Source organism: Dipodomys ordii, unplaced genomic scaffold, assembly GCF_000151885.1.
Source record: "Dipodomys ordii isolate 6190 unplaced genomic scaffold, Dord_2.0 Scaffold315, whole genome shotgun sequence".
Lineage (NCBI taxonomy): Eukaryota > Metazoa > Chordata > Mammalia > Rodentia > Heteromyidae > Dipodomys > Dipodomys ordii.
The window spans coordinates 246,036-259,109 of record NW_012267531.1 but is presented as its reverse complement, the minus strand read 5'-3'; the positions used below and the strand labels follow the sequence as shown (position 1 = coordinate 259,109).

At 57.8% G+C, this 13,074-nt stretch overlaps 1 protein-coding gene across 1 annotated transcript in view; it reads left to right on the top strand.

Annotated features, from left to right (window-relative positions):
• Positions 1-561: 561 nt before the first annotated feature.
• LOC106001556 (receptor-type tyrosine-protein phosphatase N2-like) overlaps positions 562-13,074 on the top strand; it is a 37,808-nt gene continuing 25,295 nt past the window's right edge. Inside the window, exon 1 of the mRNA XM_013036630.1 lies at positions 562-975. Within this exon, the coding sequence (XP_012892084.1) occupies positions 562-975 (414 nt within the window). The remainder of the gene's footprint in view (positions 976-13,074) is intronic.

The following is a 13,074-nucleotide window of genomic DNA, read 5'->3' as shown; positions in this document are numbered from 1 at the left end:
GGGCTGGGCTGGGCTGGGCTGCGGTCCCCTCCATCCTCAGGGCTGGGCTGGGCTGGGCTGGGCTGCATTCCCCTCCATCCTCCCTCCATCCTCAGGGCTGGGCTGGGCTGGGCTGGGCTGCATTCCCCTCCATCCTCGGGATGGGGCTGGGCTGGGCTGCATTCCCCTCCATCCTCGGGATGGGGCTGGGCTGGGCTGCATTCCCCTCCGTCCTCAGGGCTGGGCTGGGCTGCGTTCTCCTCCATCCTCAGGGCTGGGCTGCGTTCCCCTCCATCCTCAGGGCTGGGCTGGGCTGCGTTCCCCTCCATCCTCGGGATGGGGCTGGGCTGGGCTGGGGTACTGTCCCCTCTGTCCTCAGGGCTGGGCTGGGGTGACCTTTGGCAGGGTTGGGGCTGATCCATTACTTGGAAGTGTACACTCCTGGCATGAACTGGAGCCGCCACTCCCTCTCAGGGAGGCCAGCCGTGCCCCGGGCAGGGCCCAGCACTGTCCTCTCCCCTGCCAGCACTTCGTCCTAGCCGGCTGGGCCGTGGCTCGGCACCAGCATATGTCTGCGCTGGGATGAGCCTGAGCTGCCCGGAGCCGCCTGACCACATGGTGCTGGCCATGCCACCCGCGCGCACAGCCCGCCCCTGGTCTCGTGGGCTCCCCATCATCTGCACCTCTGTCCGTGCCATCCTGGGAGCTCAGGAGGAGCTCAGAGAAGCACTTTGGGCCTGCTGGCTGGCCGGAGGCTCGGGTCTGTGGGGCCCTGCCAGCCCTGGGTGCCTGTGGGGGGCACGGGGTTTCCTAGCTGTGTGGGGGCTGCCCCGCCTGCAGACTCCCTCCTCCGACCCCCTCCACCTGGCCACTTCTCACCACGGGGCTCACCTGGGTTGTCGTATCTTGTCTCCACAGATGGACCATGACCCCAAGAGCCCTGCGTACATCGCCACCCAGGGACCGCTCCCCGCTACCGTGGCCGACTTCTGGCAGGTGAAACTTCTTAATTAAAAATTCTTCTCTGGAAAGAAAAGTCTAGTACTTTAGCCATGAATTGCACACTGGATTCCATTAAGTCATTTCAACGTTCTAAGGGGGGGCCTTCAAATACTCCTTGATTTCAGAATTTATCCCAGTCCTTGAGTATCTTTAGCATCAAGCTTTTTGCTAAAGTTTTCAGAAAAAATCAGCAAAAAGCTTGATTTTTTTTTTAGGCACTTTACCGTTAATCTTACAAACAGAGGGAAATGGAATGGTACATGTTTAAATTATTAGATCTTATCCAACTGTGCTTCTTATGTATTGTTTTATTCTTACGAAGGTTTAAAATGGTGTTCAAATTATATTTTATCTATCTGCTTGCTTTGAAGAGTCAAAATGTATTTGAAGGTCAGGCTGCTCTATCTCTTCATCTAGAGCAATCCTGAATGGCCCAGAGCAAGGTCTAGACATTAAGATCCATTAAGATTCTCGCTCAGAAGGGCAAAGCTGGGTGGACATATGGTCACCAGCCATTTGAGAAAGCTAAGCAGGAGTGGGTTCTGGAAAGTTCCACATGGGGTACCTGCAGGAGCATGAGTTCACTCACTCAGTGGCAGTCACCACCTCCAGAGACAGAGGTGCCCTGAAACAGAGATGCAGACAGCAGCAGTGGGCAGCGGGGATGGAGGAGGGGGCAGCTGTGGGGATGGAGGAGGGGCAGCCGTGGGCAGCAGTGGGGATGGAGGAGGGGCAGCCGTGGGCAGCAGCGGGCAGACAGGGCAGCAGCGGGTGGGCAGAGGAGGGGGCGTGGAGGAGCCCCGTCGCTGGCAGCGGTAGTCCCGAACTGCAGCGGCTGGTCCCGCGGGGTTGAACCGCTCCGGATCACTAGAGGTGACTCGCTCTCCGGTGATCACAGAAGACACTGTCGCCCTGGCTCAGGGTCAACTCCGTTCTCTTGGCTGTCCCCTTTCCTCGCTTCGCCGTCTGCTCTCTTCCTGTTCTGCCTCCAGGACGGCTCCGTGGGGCTCCCTGGGGCCGTTGGCCCCCTGAGCATACAGACGCTCCCTGATGGGGCAACGCGTGGGGAGGGGAGTCAGGAGTTCGGTATCTTACTCCTCCGTGCGGCAAAGCCAGGCGTGGAAGCTGTTGGTACAGGCACCTGCGGCCTGACCACCCGTGCATCAGGCTGTTGAAAAGTCAACTTGGCTCAGTGTGACTCCATGCCTGAGTTCTCGTCGGCCTCGCGGGAGGTGGCCCCGGCTCTGACGCTGCCATTCCCCCCGTGTCAGTCAACAAGTAACCCGGGGAGACCCCAGGCGGGCTCCAGACAGCACCACAGGGCACCGCCTGAAGCGTGCACCGCCCAGTGCTGCTCTCAGAATGGAACCCGTAGTCTGTCCCTGTGTGACAGACGCAGTCCCCCCTGGCTTTCCTCTCCCCAGATCTGTATGGCGTCAGTGCCCCAGATAGTGGTTCCCCCATTTTTACCAACTGCTTTACCTCCCACGAGACAACTCAGACAACCCCCGAGGCCCACAGAGCCACGGTTTCCAGAGGGGCTGCGATGCAACAAGAGCCACACCTGGCCGCACACATCCCCACCCCCCGCCTGCCAGGCCTGCCATGAGGACGCACGGCTGACCGCCGCCCTGCGGCCCGCTGACCTCTGCCCTGCGACCCGCTGACCTCTGCCCTGCGGCCCGCTGACCTTGCCCTGCGGCCTGTGGGACTTGGCCACCGAGGTCCATCCGTTTCACAGTGGAAAACAAGCGTCTCTGTACATGAAGTTGCCGGGGAAGACATTAGAATCATTTGGGATGTACCGCGGTCAGCATTGACCCAGTGGTTCTGGGACACAGTGTCCCTCAGAGCGCTGCAGTCTGTCCAGAGATGAGAAGCCTGTGACCCCCCCACCCCCCCACCAGTGTCGTTGTGAGCAGGGAAGCCTTTACAAAGCTGAACCAGAGACCTGGGCCGCCCTGCTGGCGGTGCGGCACAGCCGGACACCATGGCCGGGGACGGGCCTCTGCCGCCGGCACCACCGGCTGGCCGGCCTCCAGGCCGCGCATCTGAGGACAGGGACGCTTGGGCGCGGTCTGGTCTTTGCCCCTGAGGCTGCGCCGCACACCAGCGGGCACAGAAGCAAGTGTCCTGTCGGGTGTCTGCAGACCCACGGCGGGCGCCGGCCCTGCCGCGCGGCGGGGAGCTGAGCCGGAGGCTGCGCAGGGCCGGCTGGCACCCTCCCCCCCCTTCTCGCTCTGGAGAATGGCCTCCAGTGCTGACCAAGGCACCAACACCTACTGCGGAAAGCACCAACACAGCGCCACCCTGCAGCAGGCCACGAAGAGCAAATTCCCGCAAAGAAAGGCAGCCTGTAGGTGGAGGAAGGCGGGGGTGGCAGGTGGCTGCGCTCACTTCCTGGCCACTGTGGCCAGGTGCCACCGGACGGCAGGATTTAACCGGCCTGCCATCCCCACCGGGGGCATCCTGGGCCAGGCGGGCCCCGCAGACCACTACTGCCACCAAACGGGGACCGCGGACCATCGCGTCACACTGTCCCCACACAGCTGCCGCCCCTGCGCTGCAGCCGCGCTCTGCGGCTCCGGATACCAGCGGGCGCCGGCGGAGCCCGGCCCCCCGCAGCCGGACTCCCCACGTGCCCGCCCTCCCTCCTGACCCCCACCGCCCTGGCATCTCCACCACACGGCTCCGCGGAAGCAAAGCCCGCCATGTGCGGGAATGCCCAGGGAGACGCCCAGCCCTTCCGCAGAAAGCGCCACTGTCACCTGACCCGGCCGGGCCGTCCCCAAGCTCACGACAAAATCCACTCTGCGTTAAAACCTTCCCAAGGCCAGACGTACAGTCATCCCTGGGAACTGGTCCACACACTGACATCCATCCCGGGACGCACCCCAGATCCCAACACACACCCCAGAACCCACCACACACACACACACACACACCAGAACCCAACACACACCCCAGAAACCAACACACACACACATACTAGAACCCAACACACACACACACACACACACACACCAGAACCCAACACACACCCCAGAAACCAACACACACACACACTCACACACCAGAACCCACCACACACACCGGAACCCAACACACACACACACATACACACCCTGGAACCCACCACACACACACACACACCAGAAACCAACACACACACACCAGAACCCAACACACACACATACACACACCAGAAACCAACACACACCCCAGAAACCAACACACACACATACACACCCTGGAACACACACACACATCTCAGAACCCACCACACACACCTTGGAATCCACCACACACACACACACCAGAACCCAACACACACCCCAGAAACCAACACACACACACACACCAGAACCCACCACACACACCGGAACCCAACACACACACACACATACACACCCTGGAACCCACCACACACACACACACACATACCAGAACCCAACACACACACTGGAACCCAACACACACACACACACCAGAACCCAACACACACACCGGAACCCAACACACACACACATACACACCCTGGAACCCAACACACACACACAAACACACACATACAAGAACCCAACACACACCCCAGAAACCAACACACACACACACACACCAGAACCCAACACACACCGGAACCTGACACACACACATACACACCCTGGAACCCACCACACACACACACACACACACACACAAACCCCAGAACCCACCATACACACACCACAACCCACCCCACACACAGGCACTGGAGCTTTGGGGGTTTGGAGGCCCTTATACAAACAAATAACACAGTGCAAAGACTGCACACCTCTTCCCACACTTTCAATCAGAGGGCTCACAACAACTGAGTCCGTGCCTATAACACGTATGGTTGTTCAAGGAATCGTGACTGGGCTTCTTTTCAGTGCAGACCCAAGGTCTCGTGTTTAAACAGACCAGGATGGTCAGCTCTGCTGAGCATGGGAGGGATCTGCCCAGACTGAGCACCTCAAGGGCTGTGTGACGCTGTTAGCTCCCGTCTGTGAGCTGCGCAGACACTGAGCACCCTCGAGGGCTGTGTGACGCTGTTAGCTCCCGTCTGTGATCTGCCCAGACTGAGCACCCGCGAGGGCTGTGTGACGCTGTTAGCTCCCGTCTGTGATCTGCGCAGACACTGAGCACCCGCGAGGGCTGTGTGACGCTGTTAGCTCCTGAGCACCCGCGAGGGCTGTGTGACGCTGTTAGCTCCCGTCTGTGAGCTGCCCAGACTGAGCACCCGCGAGGGCTGTGTGACGCTGTTAGCTCCCGTCTGTGAGCTGCGCAGACACTGAGCACCTCGAGGGCTGTGTGACGCTGTTAGCGCCCGTCTGTGAGCTGCACAGACTGAGCACCCGCGAGGGCTCTGTGACACTGTTAGCTCCCGTCTGTGATCTGCGCAGACTGAGCACCCGCGAGGGCTGTGTGACGCTGTTAGCTCCCGTCTGTGAGCTGCGCAGACTGAGCACCCGCGAGGGCTGTGTGACGCTGTTAGCTCCCGTCTGTGATCTGGAGGGCTGTGTGACGCTGTTAGCTCCCGTCTGTGATCTGCCTAGACACTGAGCACCCGCGAGGGCTGTGTGACGCTGTTAGCACCCGTCTGTGAGCTGCGCAGACTGAGCACCCGCGAGGGCTGTGTGACGCTGTTAGCTCCCGTCTGTGATCTGCCCAGACTGAGCACCCGCGAGGGCTGTGTGACGCTGTTAGCTCCCGTCTGTGATCTGCGCAGACTGAGCACCCGCGAGGGCTGTGTGACGCTGTTAGCTCCCGTCTGTGAGCTGCGCAGACACTGAGCACCCGCGAGGGCTGTGTGACGCTGTTAGCTCCCGTCTGTGATCTGCGCAGACACTGAGCACCCGCGAGGGCTGTGTGACGCTGTTAGCTCCAGTGTCAGCTTTGCTAGACAAATAACATGACTTAGAAATAATCCCTTTTTTAAAGAAAAAAACTGTAGAGTTTATCCTGTCACAAAGGCTTTTCTTTCTTTTTTTCCTTTTTGTCAGCCCTGGGGCTTCAACTTGGGGCCTGGGCTCAAGGCTAATGCTCTACCACTTTGAACTACAGTGCCACTTCTGGTTTTCTGGAGAAAATTGGAAGATAAAGAGTCTCACAGACATTTCTGCCTGGGCCGGCTTTGAACCACTATCCTCAGATCTCAGCCTCCTGAGTAGCTGGGAATACAGGTATGAGCCACCAGTGCCCAGCTTCACATAGGCATTTTTAAAGCATGGGACAATCTTGTCTACATGATTTGAAGTATTGCCTGAGCTTAGACTTAATTCTTTCCCCTCACACTTGCCAGACTAGATCTGGAAAGCTGTGTCCAGCTCTAGGACAGTATTTCAAAGCAACTTGTGACACTGGAAAAATGAGGCCAAAACGAAGCCAGAAGTTAGTAAGACAGGACAGTTTCTCCACAGGAGAAAAACAGCCAAGATGCGGCTGGAGGCGTGGCTCCAGTGGCAAAGCACCAGTAATGAGCAAAAGTGTCAGATACCTAGCTTGAACCCTGGTCTCAGACAACAACAACAAACATAAAAATTAGCAAGGAGCCAGGCACCAGTGGCTCACCCCTGTAATCCTACTTCCCAATAATGCTGAGACCTAAGGGCTTTGGTTCACAAGACTCTTTTCTACAGTCACCAAAAGGCCAGATGTGGGGTTGTGGCTCAAGTAGTTGATCACCTACTTAATAAGCACAAGACCCTACACTCAATCCCCAATGTTTCCCCCTTGAAGGAAGGAAGGGCTGGTCTCTTGGCTTTATTTCAAGTTGTTAGGCTGTGGGTCTGGCTCAAGAGGTAGCGTTCAGGGCCATAACTTCAAACTCTAGCACTGTAAGCTAAAGATGGGATCGTGTATGTGAGAGAGAGCAGGCATTTCAGATTCCGGACCTCTCTTGACCTCCTGACCTGCAGAGAGCGTCTGAACATGTCCGTGTGACCAGCACAGTCAGGCGTGGACAGGAAGCCGGCGGGGCCAGGGCGGGGAGCGCCTGTCGGGGTGGGAGGACGCCGTGCCCCCCCACAGAGCCCGCAGCGTGTGATGGGGGGCAGGCGTCTGCAGGAGACGGCGCGGGCTGGCTGCCCAGCGGCGCGGAGGAGCCTCGTGCCCCTGTGCTGTGTGCGGGAAAAATGATAGACTGAGCACATCTTATCACAGCCTAAAAATCCAGACAGCACGCCATGATCCTGATCCTAACCAGGAGAAGTGGAGGCTCCAGAACCCACCGCCAGCCAGCGGGAGGAGCCACCACCACCTCTGCAGAGGGAAGAAAGCAGCGGAGGTTGCCGGCGACATCTGTGAGAAAGCAGTCCTGTTGTGCTGATTCCCACACGGAGGTGTGCGGGGGCAGGGGCGAGCCCCACGCCTGCTGGCTACCGGGAAGCACAGAACAGCGGTCCCAGAGAGGCCTAGGGTGCGTGCCAGAGACCCGAGGATGCCACGCGGCCCCCAACCCTGACCCAGGCCCCTTGCTAGCCTGGTCACCGATCTCCATCCACCCTGAGCAGCCTCCGCTGCTGAAGGCCTCGAGGCCCTGCCTCCCTGAGCCCCACGCTTCTGTCGGGGCAGCGTTTGAGCATCATCACCACACGCAGATCCCAACCCCGGGCCACGAAGCCCGAGCCATGAGTTCACAGCGGTGCACTGTGAAGTGTGGGGTCTCTGCACCAGATACAGAGGTGCTGTGGCCTAGGAGCAGCGTGGTCGCCACAGAAGCTGGGGTCACCATAGCCTGTCCACCTCGCAGGTGGCCAGCTGAGTACAGAGACATGGATCTGCGGCCTGCTCTACCTTGCAGACAGCCAGCCAAGTACAGAGACTTGGATCTGCAGCCCTGGTCCACCTTGGCCAGCAGATGAGACTTGGATCCACAGCCCTGCTGCCTGTTGGGCCCAGGCTGGCTCTGGGGACAGGCAGCACTGGAAATCTCCCCCGCCACACCCCGCATCAACTCAGGGAGGACCCAAGTACCCTCCCCATGCTGTAGCCAGCCACTGCCCAATTCCGGTCCACACTTTCCCCACAGTGACCCTGGGCTTTGCATGCGGGGCCTTCTGCTCCTTAGGCATCACACAAAAGAAAATGCCCACCTACAGATTCCAAGTCCACTCTTCTAAACGCCTTCTGTGACTCCTCAGCGAGGAGTTTTTTCCCAAAACTTACAGGCTTCATTTAAATGTGGCTTCTTACTATTTAGCATCTTAGTGTTTGCTATAGTTAAGAAAACCCTGTGCTAAGGGCCATGAAAAACCCTGAGCTAAACCATAGGAAACCCAGGAAAGGAAAGGACTCCTCCCAAAGTGCTCACTGCCCGCTGGGAATTCCTCCAGGGACCCACAGTGGGTCTGGGAGGCCCGGCGAGCAGGCCGCCAGCTCCGGCCGGGGGTGTCTGTCATACACTCTCTCCACCGTGCTGCCCATCTCTGTCCCGCCGTCCAGCGGAGCGGGCCTCCCAGAGCCACAGGGGACCCCACGCCTCAGGACATGCCAGAGCTGGGCCGTGGCTCCCAGCCACGTGGTCCTGCAGGCTCCTTCCACAGCAGGGTGCGGCGCTCAGAGACCACATTCCCCAGACCGCTAACTCCTGGCCTCCTCACGAATCTGCCTCCGCCATCCAGCGGAGGAAGGAGGAGGGCAAGCGAGGGGGATTCATCAGAAGCAGATTGGCTGGTGCGTTATTTGAGTAAGTTTTAGGGAGACAAGGGAATTGAGGTCAAGTCTATGGAAAATGTGATTTTGCTATGATTTATATGTATTTTAACCACACGCCCTAGATTTCCAGGGCATCTTATTTCAAACGCTTAGTCGATTGGGTTTTCTATGTATGAATTCACAGACCTTTAAAAGCAAAGGAAGAGTTTTCAGATTATCATACCTAAATCTAGAGTTGGAAACCATGGTATCCAGAGCTGTATCCGTAAGTGTAGCAATACAAAATCCCCCAGCCCCTGTGGCACACGGCCAGCCTTTAAAACCCGCTTGGGTAAAAAAAGAATACATATTCTGTGCTGCTTTCTTAACTCATTTTTGTGGCTCACAGCTAAAACCCCCCTAGCTGCGTTGCTTTTATGTGCAGTGTTACCTCCTTCATCCTTGTCCCTCCCGCTGCCCCCCCATCCCTCCCCTGTCACCTTTTGGATGAGATGCATTCATATCAGATCTGGATTGGAGAAAAGGGAGGGAGGACACCAACTGGGGCACATCTCTCTAAGGAGACACGTTTAATTTGACACCTGGAAAGACGGGAGGGACACAGTTCCCAGTGCTGTGGTCCCGGGGCCTGAGCACCGCCTGCCTGCGTCAGACAGCTGGGAGTGAATGGTTCATTCCCCTGTCCTCTATGACACCCTAGCTCACTGTGGGTTCCGTGTCCATTTTCCAGATGAGGCCAGGTCTGGAGAGCATGTTTCTGTATTCCTCTCGGCTTCTTGTTTATCTTCAGAAAAATGTCCATCCAGTCCCTTTGCTCGTTTTTTAAGATTTTTTATGTGCTAATTAAATGCTTAATTCTCAAAAATGACTCTGAATAAGGAGATTCAGTGTCTCTTTTCACCCACTTTGATTAACTTTCATATAGAAAATGGACAGGGTTGGCATTTTTCACCATCTATGAATGATTGCAGGAGGGAGCAACATATCCGTGGATAGATCTGGGGGAGGGTGATGTATCTGTGGGTGACATATCTGTGGGCAGGTGACATATCTATGGATAGATCTGGGGAGGGGTGACGTATCTGTGGGTAGATCTGGGGGAGGGTGCATATCTGTGGGTAGATCTGGGGAGAGGTGACATATCCATGGGTGGATCTAGGGAGAGGTGATATATCTGTGGGTAGATCTGAGGTAGATGACGTATCCATGGGTAGATCTGGGGTAGGAGATGATGTATCTGTGGGTAGATCTGGGGAGGGGTGACGTGTCTGTGCGTAGATCTAGGGGAGGGGATGATGTATCTGTATCTGGGCAGGGCTGGCGTATCTGTGGCTAGATCTGGGGTAGGAGATGATGTATCTGTGGGTAGATCTGGGGAGGGGTGACGTGTCTGTGCGTAGATCTAGGGGAGGGGATGATGTATCTGTGTCTCTGGGCAGGGCTGGCGTATCTGTGGCTAGATCTGGGGTAGGAGATGATGTATCTGTGGGTAGATCTGGGGAGGGGTGGCGTATCCATGAGTAGTGTTGGAGGAGGTTGTGATGTATCTACCCACAGGTAGATTCACTTGCTGAGCTGCTGTAACAACAAACCACCACCTTGTTGAGTTAGGCGCTTCTGCCACGTGCGCTCGCCCCTCCGGAGGCCTAAGGCTGCAGCCAGGGTGCCGGCTTCTCCTCACAGGAGCTCGAAGCAGGACCCTGCACCTCCCCTCGTATAAGGACCCCGCCTACTTGACTAGAACCCCGTCTGCAGGGTCTCCTCTCGTGCCATCTACAAAGATCCTGTTTCCAAATGAAGCTGGGCTCCCAGTGTGACAAGAGGGAGTAATTACCCCGCAGCAGAGCCGGCCCCAGGGCTGCTCAGCGGAATCACGCAGCCGCCGAGGACGCGCGGCCTGTCGCGGCACAGGTGTGTGTTGCTTGCTTTAAGGCTCCCTGTTACGTTCTGCTGGGTGGCTGAGGAGAGCCTGGTGCAGGGGACCTGGGCCCGGCCTGCCCTTAGTTCGGGTCGGTCTCACCTGGGGTCGGGGGTTTCACAGAGAGGGAGCACCGTGTGGTTACCTGACACTCACTGAGCTGCGCTGGGCTGACGCTTGCATTCTGCTGCCTCCATGGCCAACAGGACGCTGGGCCCCGCAGAGGTGTGTTCCACAGAGAGGGGGTGCCCACGTGGGGACCCCGAGGTCTGCTTTGAGCACAGCACCCGGCACCCAGACGGGGAACCTCATACTTCAGGCTCATTTCTACTCATGTTGGCTGTCTGGCTCTGTCTTGGGGTAGAAGCACCTGCTTGCTGCCCAGGGGGAAGTGACCACTGGTCTGCGAGCGGAGGGCGGGTCCCGCTGCGTGTCACCGCCCTGTCTGTGGCAGGGACTCCCGGTCCTGTCTGGAGTCTGCAGTGGAATCCAGACGCATTAGTACTGTCGATCCACGCCAAAATCCAAACACATCTGCCCTTCGCACGCTGAGAAGTTACGCGGGGCGGGTTTTGCCAGGAGAGGCCGCGAGATACCCTGCTCCCCTCCGAGGCCGGGACTCAAGAAAGCACCAGATCCAGAACAGAACTGTGGTCTCCGGAAGGCGCCTTGGGGAATGCTTGTTTACATTCCGCTTCGTTTGGATTAGCCGAGTCTTCCGAGAGCGGGGCCTGGAATGGAGTGGCGCGTGTGGGAACCCACAAGAGAAGCAGGGACGGGGGAGGAGCCCCGAGCGAGGGAGCTGGAGGATGAGTTTATGGTCTAGGTCATTGTGGTTTTATTAGACTCATAAAACCCGTTTTCTCCTCATTTTCGTAATGGCCTCGATAAGCCCCTGAGCTTCCCGGAGGTGTGTTAAATCCGTGCGTGCGCGCCGGGCGCCGGCACGGCCACGCGGGTTGGGATTCCCGGCCGCAGGGTGAGCGCAGAAGCAGAGGCAGTGTGTGGTTTGGAGCGTAATTCATGTTTATTTGTGGGCTTTCCCGAGAACTCTGCGGGAGGCTCCATTAAACTTCTGTATCGATGATACACAGCCGAGCCGCAGGGCATCGACTGCTCCTGTCCCACGGGAACATAAATCACCGTTCAAAGAGGAAATACGGAGCACCGTCTGATTCTTAAAATGTAATTTAGTGGAGAATTCAATCATGTGAAGTAGGATGAAAAGCATTTTATATGTGAGATCTGTGCACTTCTTAAATAATATCTTCATTGGATTTTTACATCTGTATTTAAAAGAAATGGAAGCTCTCTTGGATAGCAGATTTGCGTCTAAATGCAGTTGTGAATGAGGACTTGGGTGAAGTTCATGTAACCCACGCAGGGATCCAGTCCTCTCCATCCTGGCCTGGCCGGGGCTAACAAATGTCTACACTCAGATGGCACTCGGGCGCATGGGACCACCGAGGCTCACGGCCCGGGAGGGAGAGCTGTCTGAGACTGGGAGGATGCTTCCGTGTCTGCAGTCATTTCTTCCTGGCAGACGTGCGGTCACACGTCCCCTTTATCTCAGAGCGGCTTTGTGTGGTGTGGTATGGTGCTTACAAAGGGTCAATAGGTTCGGCGTGGGCGCTCGTTTGAGGAGCGTGGCCACGTCTTCGCACAGGGTCTGTGGTGTGCTGGGGAGAGGGACCTTTCCCACCTGTGTCTGTCTCACCACAGGGTCTCACGGCAGAGGCCGCTCGGCTGAGCCCTGACGCAGCTGTAGGAGATGCGCACGGGTGACTGGTGTCAGCTCACACTCTGTGGGGACAGGCGTGTGTCCCGTGGTGTCAGCTCACACTCCGCGGGGACAGGCGTGTGTCCCGTGGTGTCAGCTCACACTCCGTGGGGACAGGCGTGTGTCCCGTGGTGTCAGCTCACACTCCGTGGGGACAGGCGTGTGTCCCGTGGTGTCAGCTCACACTCCGTGGGGACAGGCGTGTGTCCCGTGGTGTCAGCTCACACTCTGTGGGGACAGGTGTGTCTCACATGTGGTGTTGTAGTACAGAAAGTCTCCCTTTCAGATCCCAAGTTGGGAAGCAAATGGCCAAACCCAGGACCGAGACACTGCTCCGGGGACAGGGATGAAGTCACTGGGTTTTCTCCCTTCACTGTTTTGGGAAACACGCAGAATGTGGCGCCTGAGATGTGGAGGGGCTGCAGGGTGCAGTGTGCAGTGTGGAGTGAGCGTGGCGTGAGGACCCACGCACTGCCCCCTCCTGTGAGGACCCACGCACTGCCCCCCCTCCTGTGAGGACCCACGCACTGCCCCCCCTCCTGTGAGGACCCACGCACTGCCCCCCCTCCTGTGAGGACCCACACACTGCCCCCCCTCCTGTGAGGACCCACGCACTTTCCCCCCTCCTGTGAGGACCCACACACTGCCCCCCCGTGAGGACCCACGCACTGCCCCCCCCCCCGGTGAGGACCCACACACTGCCCCCCCTCCCGGGAGG